Source organism: Wickerhamomyces ciferrii, contig 00271 (assembly GCF_000313485.1).
Source record: "Wickerhamomyces ciferrii WGS project CAIF00000000 data, strain NRRL Y-1031 F-60-10, contig 00271, whole genome shotgun sequence".
NCBI lineage: Eukaryota > Fungi > Ascomycota > Saccharomycetes > Phaffomycetales > Wickerhamomycetaceae > Hansenula > Hansenula ciferrii.
The window spans coordinates 1-15,077 of record NW_011887469.1 but is presented as its reverse complement, the minus strand read 5'-3'; the positions used below and the strand labels follow the sequence as shown (position 1 = coordinate 15,077).

The 15,077-nt window shown below is 29.2% G+C and overlaps 9 protein-coding genes across 9 annotated transcripts; 7 read left to right on the top strand and 2 right to left on the bottom strand.

The window, feature by feature from the left end:
• Positions 1–88: 88 nt before the first annotated feature.
• DOC1 (anaphase promoting complex subunit DOC1) lies at positions 89–781 on the top strand (the record flags this gene model as incomplete). The annotated part of the gene is made up of 1 exon (XM_011273064.1): positions 89–781. The coding sequence occupies one exon, from the start codon at positions 89–91 to the stop codon at positions 779–781; it is 693 nt and encodes a 230-aa protein (XP_011271366.1).
• Positions 782–1,063: 282 nt separating this feature from the next.
• CSE1 (importin-alpha export receptor) lies at positions 1,064–3,943 on the top strand (the record flags this gene model as incomplete). The annotated part of the gene is made up of 1 exon (XM_011273063.1): positions 1,064–3,943. The coding sequence occupies one exon, from the start codon at positions 1,064–1,066 to the stop codon at positions 3,941–3,943; it is 2,880 nt and encodes a 959-aa protein (XP_011271365.1).
• Positions 3,944–4,537: 594 nt separating this feature from the next.
• BN7_6365 (uncharacterized protein) lies at positions 4,538–5,197 on the top strand (the record flags this gene model as incomplete). The annotated part of the gene is made up of 1 exon (XM_011273062.1): positions 4,538–5,197. The coding sequence occupies one exon, from the start codon at positions 4,538–4,540 to the stop codon at positions 5,195–5,197; it is 660 nt and encodes a 219-aa protein (XP_011271364.1).
• A 25-nt stretch (positions 5,198–5,222) lies between these two features.
• Positions 5,223–6,212, top strand: BN7_6364 (putative transporter SEO1; the record flags this gene model as incomplete). The annotated part of the gene is made up of 1 exon (XM_011273061.1): positions 5,223–6,212. The coding sequence occupies one exon, from the start codon at positions 5,223–5,225 to the stop codon at positions 6,210–6,212; it is 990 nt and encodes a 329-aa protein (XP_011271363.1).
• Positions 6,213–6,438: 226 nt separating this feature from the next.
• Positions 6,439–7,497, top strand: BN7_6363 (phytanoyl-CoA dioxygenase family protein; the record flags this gene model as incomplete). The annotated part of the gene is made up of 1 exon (XM_011273060.1): positions 6,439–7,497. The coding sequence occupies one exon, from the start codon at positions 6,439–6,441 to the stop codon at positions 7,495–7,497; it is 1,059 nt and encodes a 352-aa protein (XP_011271362.1).
• Positions 7,498–7,773: 276 nt separating this feature from the next.
• On the bottom strand, positions 7,774–8,589 carry HAP2 (transcription activator HAP2; the record flags this gene model as incomplete). Its single annotated transcript, XM_011273059.1, has 1 exon — positions 7,774–8,589. One exon carries the CDS (start codon positions 8,587–8,589, stop codon positions 7,774–7,776), a length of 816 nt encoding a protein of 271 aa, XP_011271361.1.
• An 873-nt stretch (positions 8,590–9,462) lies between these two features.
• On the top strand, positions 9,463–10,695 carry BN7_6361 (Histone-lysine N-methyltransferase; the record flags this gene model as incomplete). The annotated part of the gene is made up of 1 exon (XM_011273058.1): positions 9,463–10,695. One exon carries the CDS (start codon positions 9,463–9,465, stop codon positions 10,693–10,695), a length of 1,233 nt encoding a protein of 410 aa, XP_011271360.1.
• Positions 10,696–11,686: 991 nt separating this feature from the next.
• Positions 11,687–13,699, top strand: MTO1 (tRNA modification protein MTO1; the record flags this gene model as incomplete). Its single annotated transcript, XM_011273057.1, has 1 exon — positions 11,687–13,699. One exon carries the CDS (start codon positions 11,687–11,689, stop codon positions 13,697–13,699), a length of 2,013 nt encoding a protein of 670 aa, XP_011271359.1.
• A 51-nt stretch (positions 13,700–13,750) lies between these two features.
• BN7_6359 (CENP-T family protein) lies at positions 13,751–14,913 on the bottom strand (the record flags this gene model as incomplete). The annotated part of the gene is made up of 2 exons (XM_011273056.1): positions 13,751–14,830; positions 14,890–14,913. 2 exons carry the CDS (start codon positions 14,911–14,913, stop codon positions 13,751–13,753), a joined length of 1,104 nt encoding a protein of 367 aa, XP_011271358.1.
• Between the last annotated feature and the right edge of the window lie 164 nt (positions 14,914–15,077).

The window sequence follows — 15,077 nt, the reverse complement described above, 5'->3', positions numbered from 1 at the left end:
AAAAATTAAATTTGATTTGAAAAGAACACAGCGGTTGATTTAATTGAAGAAGCCAAAAGGAACCCAGTGGAACTCAAAATACCAGGATATGTCAGACTCATGGCAAGATCTGTCTTATCGAAGCCAGAATGCTTCAGAAAACGCTTCAGAAAACGCTTTGGAGAACGCGTCAGATTCAATTGAACAGGATTCAAATGAAGAACAAGATGATTCCAAACAACTGGGCGGGTATTCAATGTATCAACAAGGAATTAGAGATATGGAAACATTGGGATTGGTTGATGTGGGCTCATTGGCGTCGTGGACAGCATCATCAGAGAAACAAGATAACGAAGTTATGAAGTTAAGAGATGAATCACCAGACACTTATTGGCAATCAGATGGAGTTCAACCACATTACATTGATATTCATTTCGCTAAAAAAGTTAGTATTTCCAAGATCTCCATATATATTGATTATGCGCTGGATGAATCTTATACACCTTCCAAGATCACTGTGTTGGCTGGTAATGGGTTTCATGATTTGATGGAAGTGACTGGTATAGAATTAAATGAACCTGAAGGTTGGGTCCATTTAGGGTTCCCTACAGAGGTTGATCAAGGTCAGATCTTAAGAACTTTCTTGGTTAGAGTACTGATTGTGGCTAATCATCAACATGGGAAAGATACACATGTTCGTGCAATCAAAATCTATTCCAAAGCCACTACATACGATGTTGGGAATACATTGTTGGGTGCATTCACTAGCAAAAGACTAGCTATGGAATCAGTGATACGATGATATGATAAACCGTTTGATTTATAAACCCTTGATGATGTCTTGATGTTTTTTGTTTTTTTTTAATTTTAATTTTTACCTTTTGTTTACTTCTTACCGGTTTTGAAATGTACGTGCTCTTCCCAATTCTTGATCCAAGATGACATAATCAAGTGTTTTTTTCTTTCCATTTGTTTTCTTTTCGAATTGTTTTAAAAAAAATTGAAATAATTCTTTTCTTTATTGGATTCCATATTGAAATAATTATATTCAATTCAAGTTTTGTTAATCACAGCGCTTTACACAATGAGTGATTTGGAATCAATTGCACAACTGCTAGAACAATCATTGAACCCTGCCACTTCAAAACAAGCTGAACAAAGCTTAAGATCTCAAGAATCTACACAAGGTTTTGCATTATCTTTATTACATGTTGTTGCTTCATCAAATTTATCAAATTCAAGTAGATTAGCTGCTGCTTTGTTTTTCAAAAATTTCATCAAGAGAAAATGGGTTGATGAAGAAGGTAATTATTTAATTCCTGATACAGAATTAATTAAATCTGAAATTATTCCATTAATGATTTCTTTACCAAATAATTTACAAATTCAAATTGGTGAAGCTATTTCAATCATTGCAGATTCAGATTTCCCTGAAAGATGGCCAACTTTAATTGATGATTTAGTTAATAAATTATCTCAAGATGATATGATTACAAATTATGGTGTCTTAACAGTGGCACATTCAATTTTTAAAAGATGGAGACCTTTATTTAGATCTGATGCATTATTCTTGGAAATTCAATTAGTTTTAGATAAATTTTCTGTCCCTTTCTTAAATTTATTGAAAAAAGTTGATTTAGAAATTGATCAAAATCAAAATAACAAAGCTCAATTATTAATTTTATTTGATGTCTTGTTATTATTAATTAAAATTTATTATGATTTAAATTGTCAAGATATCCCTGCATTTTTTGAAGATAATTTAAATGATGGTATGTCAATCATTAATAAATATCTCATTTATTCAAATGATTTATTAAAACCTCAAGATGACGATGATGAAGAAATTGAAACAATTACAAAAGTTAAAACTGCCATTTCAGAATTAATTCAATTATACACTACAAGATATGAAGATGAATTTGATCAATTAATTCCTCAATTCGTTCAAAGTACATGGAATTTATTAACAACTACTGGATTACAATCAAGATATGATATTCTTGTAAGTAAACTATTATCATTTTTAACTTCAGTGGCAAAATTACCAAAACATTATGAAATTTTCAATAATGATACAGCTTTAAAAGAAATTACAGAAAAAATCATCATTCCAAACTTAACTGTAAGAGAATCTGATGAAGAATTATTTGAAGATGATCCAATTGAATATATTAGAAGAGATTTAGAAGGTTCAGATTCAGATACAAGAAGAAGAAGTTCAATTGATTTCTTAAGAGAATTGAAATTTAAAAATGAACAATTAGTAACAGAAGTTGTTTTAAGTTATATTAATTTATATTTATCTAAATATCAATCCTCTCCAGAAAATTGGAAATTTAAAGATTTAACTTTATATTTATTCACAGCTTTAGCTGCAAAAGGTTCAGTTACCAATTCAGGTATTTCTTCAACAAATTTATTATTAGATGTTGTTCAATTTTTCACAAATAATATTGTTTCAGATTTATTAAATGATCAAATTCATCCAATATTAAAAGTTGATGCAATTAAATATATTTTCATTTTTAGAAATCAATTAACCAAGGAACAATTATTAGAATCATTCCCAATTTTAACAAAACATTTACATTCAAAAGAATTTGTTGAATATACTTATTCAGCTATAACAATTGAAAGAATTTTATCTTTAAGAGATGATTCAAATAAAAAACCAATGTTTAACAAGTCAGATATTGAACCAATTGTTCAAGATTTATTATCAAATGTTTTCAGATTAATTTTACAAAATAGTTCCACTCCGGAAAAATTAGCTGAAAATGAATTTTTAATGAAAACTGTAATGAGGGTTTTAATCATTGCAGAAGATACAATTTCAAGTTATAGTGGTGATATATTAGAACAATTATTATCAATTGTTTCTATAATCTCTAAAAATCCATCAAATCCAAAATTTTCACATTTTACATTTGAATCAATTAGTGTCTTGATTAAAAATAATTATTTACAAAATTATTCAAAATTTTTAGAAATTGTTTTACCAACTTTATTAAATATCTTGGGTAATGATGTTCAAGAATTTGTTCCTTATACATTCCAAATTTTTGCATTTTTATTAGAAGTTAAACCAAATTCAATCCCATTACCTGAAACTTATAAACAATTAGTTCAACCTTTACTATCACCAAGTGTTTGGGAATTTAAAGGTAATATCCCAGCTGTTACAAGATTATTACAAGCTATTATTACAGCTGATTCCAATGTTTTCACTGAGTTAACTCCTTTATTAGGTGTTTTCCAAAAATTAATTGCATCAAAATTAAATGAAAATTATGGATTTGATTTATTAGAAACAATTATCTTAAAATTTGATGATTCTAAAATCCAATCATATACAAAACAAATTGCTATTTTATTATTACAAAGATTACAAAATTCACGTACTGAAAAATATGTTAAAAAATTAATTGGTTTAATTTCCAAATTAACAATTATTAAAAATAATGATTATGCTATTAATTTTATTGAACAAGTTCAACCTGGTATATTTGGAACAATTTATGAACAATTTTTATTACCATCAGTTTTAAATATTGGTAATTTATTAGATAAAAAAATTGTTATAGTTGGGTTAACAAATTTAATTAGTTCACCAATTTTAATTTCTGGTAATTATTCAAAATTATTAATTCCAACATTCCAAATTTTAATTAAAATCATTACAAGTGAATCAATTTTCAATATTAAAGGTGATCATGAAGAAACAATTGATTTAGAATTGGAAGAAATCACATCATTCGGTTCAAATTTTTCAAGATTATCAACAATTAGTTCTAAACCATTTGATCCATTACCACAAATTAATAATATTGATGGTGGTAAAAAATATTTTATTGAAAATTTACAAACATTAAATGTTGAATCTGGTAATAATTTCTTGAATCAAATTAAAAGTCAATTAACTCAAGATGATTTGAAATTATTAAATTCATTAGCTTTATAGATGTATCTACAATAATTAAATAGTATGTATAATTATACCCGTAAAATCATGTTGTTACTGTAGTAAGTATAATATTGGATCGCGAACTGTACCCAATTAAAGTCGGCTCAATTACTATTCAGGTATCATTAATCGCAGCTCGTTTTGAAAAGATCCACAATTTAGATATTCCTAGGGTCTATCGATTGCCATTGTATTTATTGCTATCATAAAGTCATGGTGGTACATTTGACTATATTGGTGCTGCTTCGTCTGAATATATGGTATACGTGATATGACTTTGAAAACCATTGCGTGGTGATTTGAATTATCGGTGAAGCTTATCATGGTTTCTTCTACATCAAGATCGAGACTCAAGAGTTTTAAATAAGCTTTTTGGCTTGCTTCATGCGTATTACTGACTGGTATCTTATCAGAGATATTGTGTGGCCCAGGAATAATGGTTGTTTTGTTTAATCACAGTTTTCAAAAACAAGTGGCTTCAAGATTTGATACAGTGTTACTAGTTTTTATATAAAAGGGTAAAGATAATATGTGGATTCTCAAAATGTGTTCAAGGTTAATCAATATTATTGTATAAAGGATTTACTAATCATGGGTAAAGAAGAATTAATTGATATCAGTATTAATGCTGATATTGATTCAATTGGTGAAGAAAAAGTTATTGAAGAAGAAAAACTTAGTAAATGGCAGCATTTTTTCTTAATTAAAGGTGAACATCCTCTTAATGAACATTTATTTGATAATGAGCCTTATGATATTGATACAATTTTAACATTTGAAGATGATAAAAAATTAGATAAATCAAATGCATCAATTTGGCAAAAAATTATTGGATTAATTTGGGATCCAATTTATGCACCACCATCTGAAAGGAAATATATTGCTAAAATTGATTTATATATTCATATATATGCAATTTTTGCATGTTTTATTAAATATTTGGATCAAACAAATATTAAAAATGCTTATGTTTCTGGTATGAAGGAAGATTTAAACATGTATGGATCAAATGATTATAATTTATTAACAACATTTTTCAATATTGGTTATTTATCAAGTTCAGTTCCAATGTCATTATTAATGAAATATATTAGACCAAGTCTTATTTTACCATTTACTGAAGTTTCATGGACTATAATTGTAATGTCAATGGCAGCAGCTAAAAATAAAGAAACTTTATTTGTTTTAAGATTTTTCCAAGGTATACTTGAATCTAATTCATTCCCTGGCTTAGGGTCAATAATTGGGTGAGTTTTTAATATCATAAAGCTCTTTTATGTCTCTTCTACTAACTTTGCTGTATCTTAGTGAATGGTTTGGTACTGAAGGTATGAGTAAAAGAATGTTTATGTTGGATGGTACATCTGCATTATCAAGTATGTTTGCCGGATATATCCAAGCAGGAGTTTATACAACTATGAATGGTAGATATGGATTACCAGGATGGAAATGGGTTTTCCTTGTTGATGGGTTTATTAGTATTCCAGTAGCATTTATTGGATTTTATTGTTTACCAGATTTTCCTCAAAATTCAAGAGCACCATGGTTAACTAAAAAAGATCGTCAATTTGCATTAGCAAGAGCTAAAAAAATGGGTAGAGTTAAACCTGAAGCATTAAATTTGAAACAAATTTTTGAAGTTGCCATTAATCCTAAGCTTTGGTTATTTGTTGCACTTTATGTATTTGGAGTTATTGGTTGTAATGCATTTTCATATTTCTCATTGTTTTTAAAATCTTTGGGGACTTATTCTGTACAACAAATCAATATAATTCCTACTGCTGGGAATGCTGTTCAGTTTGTCACTATGTTTATCTACGCTGTGCTAAGTGATATCAATGGGAATCGTATATTGTGGGTTAGTATTGCTGCATTAGTTGGGATATTTTCGTGTCTATTACTTTCCATTTGGGATATCCCATTCAAACTATTGATGTTTGCATTTATCTTTGGAAGTGGATCCATTAGTCAAACTATGGTTATGGGATGGTTTGCAGAAGTTTACTATGATGAACCAAACCTCAAGACAGTGAATATCGCATTGGGAAATGTCTTTACATATACATTTAATGCATTTTTACCACTAGCCATCTACAAGACTAAAGATGCTCCACATTTCAAGATTGGTTACAAAGTTAGTTTGGTGTTTTATATTCTCGGTTTAATCTTCGCCTGGATTTTCTGGTATGTCACAAGGAAACATACTGCGAAAAGGAACAAACAATTGGAGATTGATTCAAAGAGTCAGTTGGATCAACGTGTATAAATAAAGGTAGTTTTATCACAATATTTTCTCTCCCTAGTATTATCTTCTGAATAAGTATTTCTATGCGCGACAGTTATACTCATAAAGCTTCCCCCTTAAGCCACAATCCACATCAATTTTGAACAAAAATATAATTTATATTAAGGAAGAATAGAATGTGGACAGTTATTTGAATGTAATTCATTGGTAGTATATCAAATATCAAAAGTTATCACTACGTTCAAAAATGGCTTCTGTATCAACTAATACAATTACACAAGGTACCAAGACCTTAAAGTTATCAGGTAATCCTTTAGAAAATGAAAAAACTACACTTATCAAACAGTTATCTGATAAGATTGAAAATACCAAACATGGTGATTGGAGAGATGATTTATTAAAAGATGGTTATGTTGTTGTTAAGAATGCTATTTCAAAAGAAAAAGCTCAAGACTATCAAAATCAAATTTTTGATTGGCTTAGATCTTTTAATAAAGGTTGGAAACTTGATGATGAATCAACTTGGAATGATAATCATTTACCTGATCATCATTGGAATAATATTTATAGTAAACATTCAACTTGTCATGAAAAATTTTTTTGGGATATAAGATTAGATCCAGGTTTTAAAGATAAATTTGCTAAATTATGGGGTACAAATGAATTATTAGTTAGTTTTGATGCTATAAATATTGCATTCCCAACAAGAGATGCTTCAATTGAACCTAAATTTTGGCCACATGTTGATCAATCACCATTTAGAACTGGATTAAGTTGTGTTCAAGGTATTGCAAATTTAAGTGAAGCTGGTGAAAAAGATGGTGGATTAGTTGTTTATAAAGATTCTCATAAATTATTAGAAAATTTTTTTAAAGAAGTATATGGTGAAGAAAATTGGGAATCAAAAGATAATGTTCAAATTTCAAAAGATCAACTTCAATGGTTTTTAGATAATGGAGCTGAAAAAGTTAAAGTTATTGCAGAACCTGGTGATTTAATTTTATGGGATTCAAGAACAATTCATTATGGTTCAGGTCCAGAATATGATAGTAATAATATTAGAACTATTGCTTATATTTCATATTCACCTGCAAATTTTGCAACTGAGGAAAATTTAATCAAGAAAAGACAAGCTTTTGAAAAATGGCATGGTACTACACATTGGGCTCATGATAATATTAATACTAGAAATTTACCAGCTTATTTACCAAATGGTGAATTAGATCCTTATCAACGTACTGAACCAAATGTTAAGCCTGAATTGACTAAAGAGTTGTTACAATTAGCAGGTGTTGTTCCTTATTGATTGGTGAGTGTATCTTTTGTCAATATATATATTGATATATTTTAATGTGATATGTAGTATCCCTTACAATTCATAACAAATTCATTGAAAGCGTTAACATTATTGAAATATATATACAGTTATATATATACAATTTCCACAAGAGACAAACTCCAAAGTCGTAAAAAATATTATAAAGACATGAAAGAATTGAAGAAAGAAAAAAAACACATAAGAAAAACGAAATAACACCAAATAACGTAATATCATGAAAAATTAAATTATTGAAAAAAATAATTAATTAAAAGCTTGATTTGAAATAGTTTCATTTTTTAAAGAATTATTTTGATTTTGATTATTTGATTGATCAATATTATTTGAATTATCATCATTCCCATTTGAATCTGCTTTTTCTTTTTCTAAACGATCTCTTTCTGCAATTTCAGCAGCAGTTAAAAATCTACCACCTTGACCTCTTGGTCTTCTCATAGCATGTTTATGTCTTGATTCATGTAAATAAGGTCTTCTTCCTCTTGCAACTTTTAAATTTTCTTCTAATTTAGCTCTTGCAATTCTTCTTTTCAAAATTCGATGATATTGTTTAGCATTAACATAAAAAGGTTGTTCAACAGGTGCTTGAGATTGTGTGGTTGTTGTTGTTGTAGTTGTATTGGTTGTATTTGTTGTTGGAGGGGTTTGTTCTAAAGTATTATTTGATTCAGGACCTGAAGAATGTGGTTGAGATTGATTATCATTTGGAGTTGTTATATAATTTGAAGATTCTGAAGGTTGATTTGAATTTGATGAACCAGTTGTTGTATTTGAATTAAAATTTAAATTTAAACCGGCTATTGAAGAAAAATTATTTGAAAATTCTTCATAAGATTGTGGTCTTGAATTTTGAGGTATTGGAGGTTGAATTTGACGTTGTTGAGAATCATTTGATCCGGTTGAAGAAGATGTTATATTTTGATTATTTGTATTTGATTGGAAATGTTGTTGATGTTGAGAAGATGTAGTTGGATCTTGGAAATTATTATCAAGTGGTGAATTATAATATGATTGTTTGGATAAATATTGATTATTGTGTATCTGAGGTGAATTTAAAGACATGATAAAAATATTTTGATGGGTACTGTATTTATATATGGATGAGACACAACTGGGACGTATATATTGATATATTATCTGTGGAAATAGTGTCTTTAGTGTTCCTAAAGGAAAGGGAAAGCTATTGGTATGATCACTGAATGATTATAATATTGAGTCCAACGATGGTGATGTATTTCAAAACAAATGAAAAGGTCTAAATCTACTTATACTAAATACTTTCACTCTTTCAGGTGTACTTCTTCTCGAGGGTGACTTTGAAAGAAATTAGTTGGTGCAAAAAAAAAAAAAAAAAAAATTGAAACTATAGTAACGATAAATGGAGGGTAACACATGGGAAAAGACGTGTTAGTTAATTAAGTGTTTTAAATAATGATTGAGAGTGTTTGTATATATAGGGGTATTAATGGGTTTGATTGTGCTTATTATATAGTGTGATGGCTATCTTCCAGTGTACTTTTGAACGGAGGATTTACTGTTAATATTGATGTTTTAAATACCCGTTGACGTTGTAATTTAACCGTTAATGATCTGGAGAAAATCAGTCAATTGTGTACAAATAAAACCAGCTAGACTATAGTGAGAACTACAGACAAATACCATTTTAGTTATACCTTTCCATATTCATTAAATACATTCAAATTACCATTTTCGTAACATTTTTGTACTAATTTACCATTTTAAAACAGCACAAATTGTGACAATTTAACAAATTAGGCACAAATTTGATTTTCAGCGCGCAAAGATAAAGAAATTTATAAATTGTGGCAAAAACACAAAAATACATCAATTTTATAACTTTATATATATTGATCAGAACAATAGTCTTTTGTTATATGAAGTAATATTGCTCAGTTGATACTACAATTACATACAATGAAGTCAGAAATTACACACAGAATTATCCATTTGGATAAATCACAAGCTGGTTTAATTAGAATTCCAATCGGAAGATCAAGTCGTGGGGATGATAATCAAAGAGTTGAATCAATTGATAATTTATATTTTGATGAAAGAACTGTATCTAAAATTCATGCTTATATTGAAATTAATTTTGATCAAATCTCATCTCAAGGTTATCCTTCACTGGTTTTCATTGATAATGGCTCTCAACATGGTGTTGTTTGGAATGATAAAAGATTACCAAAAAATACAAGATTTAGTTTAAAAAATAATGAAATTGTTGGTCTTGTTGATCTGTTAAATAAAAATCAATTCATTAATACTGATACTTCTTCTTCTTCTGATGAAACTGATGAATCCAATACTATCAATCATGATACTGTTTATTATTCTATTGATAATTCATGGCAAAATGCTTCTATTAAAGAAACAAGAATCAAATTACAAATTGGTATTTTAAAGAATAATAATGATTCTTTTGATTTAATTGTTGATAAATTGAAACGTGTTCCATCATTAATTGAAACTAAACCAATAATTGATCAAGTTAATGCTAATGAAATGGATGGTTCTTTGAGCTCTTCTGTTGAAGAAGTTTTCGATAATAACAATCAATATGATTTTTTAAAATATCATGATGATGAAGGAAATATCTCTGATTCTTATGAATCAGAATTAGAAAATGAAATTCATTTGGATAAAACTTTAGAAATTCCTGAGTTTAGTGAAGATGAAAGTGTTGTTTTTGAAAATGAAAATGTTGAATTTACAGATCTTGATGCTTTTGATGATGAATTAAATGAGTTAGATGAATTGGATCAAGATCAAGAGTTAGATGAATTGGATCAAGATCAAGAATTAGATTTTTCCAAAAATAAGAGAAAATTTGATGAGATTGAAGAAACATTATCTGAAATTGATCAATATAGTGATTTTAATGAAGAATTAAATGATCAAGAAGAAGAAGAAGAACATGATAATTACAATATCCAGTCAAGAAACGCAGATGGTATTGATAAATCAACTCTCAAAAATGAAATCAATTTATCTGATGAACAACCATTATTAAAGAAGAAGAAGACTGATTCAAATAATAAAATTTCTTCTCATCTTTTAAGTGGATTTGCTGGTTTGATTTTTGGAGCTGGATTGACCTTTTTTGGTCTTGCTTCAATGGGTGAATCACTTCTTGAAAATTCTGTTTAGTATTCAAGAATTGGTGGATATTTTGTTTAAATTCTATTCTATTCTATTTAATTTCATTGAAATTATTGTGGCAGGTCCACTTTGAAATTAATAGTGTTTTTTTATTTATGGTTTTATTTGGATTGTTATTTATATAACCGGTATTGGTGTATATGGGGTTATCTCGAATATTTATGGGCTCGGTTGGGTTAGGTTTTTGTCTTTAAATTTATCTTTTATGATATAGTTTTTTATATAGGTTACATCATAATAAGGATACAACTAATTTTGCTTATTCAATGTTGTCTAGAATTATGTTAATGATAAGCTTATTTGTTCTTAAATTATTAATTGTATGTAACATCATAGTAACCTTCGAATTATGTTTATCAACGAGTTTTCAGTCAACAAACAATGCTATCATTTGTACTTATAGCATATCGGAATTATGCATATATTCCTCTGTGAAGCCGGCTCGGAAAAGTGTAATTGATTGAAAATTCATTTAAAATCATTTAAAACTTCAATTTAGGAATAAAAAACTGCACTGAATTGTTTGAAAAGACTCAAATAATAGTATGAATATCATTTTAAAGCATTAAAAGTAGTTTCAAATTTTAGGAAATTCTTTAATTTAAATTTTTGAAATGAAATTAAAATATATGTGACGCACTTTAAGTATTTTCCAAAATTTTCAAATTAATCGAAAAAGTGCTGATTATTTGAGATCATTTTTTATTCCTAAATAAGAATTACCATATAAACTTCTATACAAAACAGGTGTAACAATGTTGTTGAATATTTTAAAATCAATATATAATTTTATGGAAAAGGATTACTTAATGGATTACATAACACTCATCAATAAAACGGTTTTTTGCTGCTTTTACCAAATTGAAATTCTTTTGCAGAAAAATAAAAAGTATAAGTAATCAAATCATCAATTTTGTTAACAGTTGCATAATTTTTGATAACTGTCTTTTATCAAAATCCTGTATAAAGTACCAACAGAATGATGTCAATACGATGTACTTTAAAGAGATTTAGGCCAATACAGAGAATTCAAAAACGTCATATATCATTGAATGCAGAACTTCAAGCATCATTATCCGGATCTAAAGAATTACCAGTTGTTGTGATAGGTGGTGGTCATGCTGGATGTGAAGCTGCAACTGGTTCAGCAAGAAGTGGTACTCCAACTTATTTGATAACACAAGATCTAACCAAAATAGGTACATGCTCTTGCAATCCTTCTATGGGTGGGGTTGGAAAAGGTACTCTATTAAAAGAAGTTGATGCATTAGATGGTGTTGCACCAAAAATTGTTGATAAAGCTGGGGTTCAATTTAGAGTACTTAATAGTTCAAGAGGTCCAGCAGTTTGGGGACCAAGAGCTCAGATAGATAGAGATATATATCTTGCTGAAATGCAAAAAGAATTATCAAATTATGAAAATTTAAATTTATTACAAGGTCAAGTTAAAGATATTATTATTGAAGAAACTTCTAATCAACAAGAACCAAATGTTATAAAAGGTATAATATTAGAAGATGGTAGAATTTTCAAAACATCAAGAGTTGTTATAACAACAGGTACATTCCTTGGAGGTGAAATTCATATCGGATTATCAGTTTTCCCAGCAGGTAGAATTGGTGAAAAGGCAACATTTGGAATATCTAAAACTTTAAAAGATGCAGGATTTCAATTAGGAAGATTGAAAACTGGTACACCACCAAGATTATCATCGAAAACCATTGATTATTCAAATTTAGAAGTTCAATATGGTGATGATCCCCCACAAACCATGAGTTATATGAATGATAAAGTATCAATTGAAGATCAACTTGTTTGTCATGGAACAAGAACTACTGAAGAATTACACAATCTTTTAAGACAAAATTTAGATAAATCTATTCATATCAGAGAAACTATTAAAGGTCCAAGATATTGTCCTTCTATTGAAAGTAAGATTATACGTTTCCCTGAAAAGGATAGTCATAAGATTTGGTTAGAACCTGAAGGATTAAACACGGATGTTGTTTATCCAAATGGTATTTCTGTAACAATGCCAGAAGAGATTCAACATCAATTATTGAGAATGATTCCAGGTTTAGAAAATGTTAAGATGTTACAACCTGGTTATGGTGTTGAATATGATTATGTTGATCCTAGACAATTACGTCAAACTTTAGAAACTAAATTAGTCAAAGGTTTATTCTTGGCTGGACAAATCAATGGTACTACTGGGTATGAAGAAGCTGCATCACAAGGATGTGTAGCTGGTATAAATGCTGGTTTAAGTTATCAAGAAAAAGAACAATTAAAACTTTCAAGATCAGAAGCATATACTGGTGTTTTGATTGATGATTTAATAACAAAAGGTGTCGAAGAACCATATAGAATGTTTACTTCAAGATCTGAATTCAGAATTAGTGTAAGAGCTGATAATGCTGACTTGAGATTAACAGAATTAGGTAGAGAATTAGGTGTGGTGAAGGATGAAAGATGGGATAGATATTCATCAGATAAAATTACAATGTTAAACTTGGTTGATGAAATGAGATCAGTCTCATTATCAGGATATAAATGGAGTGAAGCATTAGGAATAACTGTTGGAAATGATAGTAATAAAAAAACTGCTTATGACATGTTAAGATTTACTGGTGTTAAAATTCATGATTTAATACCACATATTGGCTCAAGTTTCCAAAAAATACCTGAAAGAATCTTACAAAAAGTTGCTATTGAAGGTGTTTACTCTCCATATGTTAACAAACAATCACATTTCATTAAAGCTTTCCAATCTGATGAAGGAATGTTATTACCTTTAAATTTTGATTATACAACCATGAAGTCAATGAGTACTGAATGTATTGATATTTTGAACCGTGTTCAACCGGAAACAATTGGCCAAGCAAGAAGAACTCAAGGTATTACACCAGCTTCTATTTTCGAATTATATCGAATTGTCAAGAATAGACAAGCTGAAATCAAAAGTTCAAGGGCCGCATCGTTAGTTATATAATTGCTACAGACTTGTAAATAAATATATAAATATTCATAACTTGTAATAAATTTATTTTTGGAGCTTATGTAAATTCCGTTGTATTTCAATCACATCTTCGAGAGGTAAAGTTTCATCCGCTAATTCCAATAAAGACTGTATAGATGTAACTTGTCTTTGTCTTTTCAGTAATAAATATATTGTTTTGATGTTCAATGTTTCCTTATTTTTAGAATGATTTGTATAAGCCGCAAGGTCAGAGGATATTTGATTGAAAAACTGATCACTAGTTTGACTCAAAGTTGTAAGAGCTTCTTTACTAAGTTTTCTTTTCGTGAATGTCTGTGCAAATTTTTGAAGTTTCTTATTACTTGGAACACTGAATTCTTTAGAACGCCGTATAATTTTAGTTGATCCACTTGAAATATGTTGTAGTTTTTGCTTTTTGATAATCTGTGGTGTTGGATTCTGTATGTCATCACCTTCTTCTGGAGTTGGTGAATAGTGATAAGTTGGGTTACCATCAGGTGCCTTCGCTGAAGGCTGGTCCTCTTGATCTGACAATTGGGCAAATGGATCAGAAAATGGACCAGAATCTAGAAGATCATCAGGCATTATTCCAACTGGTAAAGCTATATCAGATAGTCCTTGATGTCCAAATTGCCCACTATTTCTGAATGACAGTCTCCTTCTAAGTTCGACATCCTCTATAGAACCATCCAAGTTAGATTGTAGAAGATCTTCTTCAATATTTTTATCATCATGGAAATCAAATTCAAAAGGATCTGGAGATTCTTGTTGAAGCTGAAGTTCTGGTGTATGTGCAATGTCTGATTGATTATCTTGTTGTTGATCTGACTGGAATTGATTCTCAGGTGTGCCATCTTCTTGAAAACTTGTTATTGATTGTGGTAGAGGTGGATTTAGTGGTGGTGGACCTGTTACTTTTTCATGTTCTTCTGCCTCTTTTGCCAAAACTCTTGATAGTAGTTGAAGTGTCTTCTGGGGTGTTGTACTAACCCGCTTTTGCCTTCTTGGAGTCAATAAATTAGCTGAAACGATTGTAGAACGTCTTCTTCTTGGTGTTCGTACTGGTGTTTTTGACCTTCTTCTTGATCCAGGTGTCGCAGCGCGACTACTTCTTGGTGTTCTCTATGGAGACATAATGTTAGAATCCTGTGCAATACAAAAAATAAAATAGCTCAACATACCCTTTCTGGAGTGCTTTGTGACATCTTGTCCTTAAAAGCAAAATTAAAAGAACCTGGTATATCTTAAGATGATTTCGTAGCAAAATCAAATACTTTTCAAAAATGTAAACAAAGGCTCCATCTTTCGCGACTATCTTCAACACTTTTCGGAAAGTGCACGACTCATCTTTAAAGAACTATACTAATAG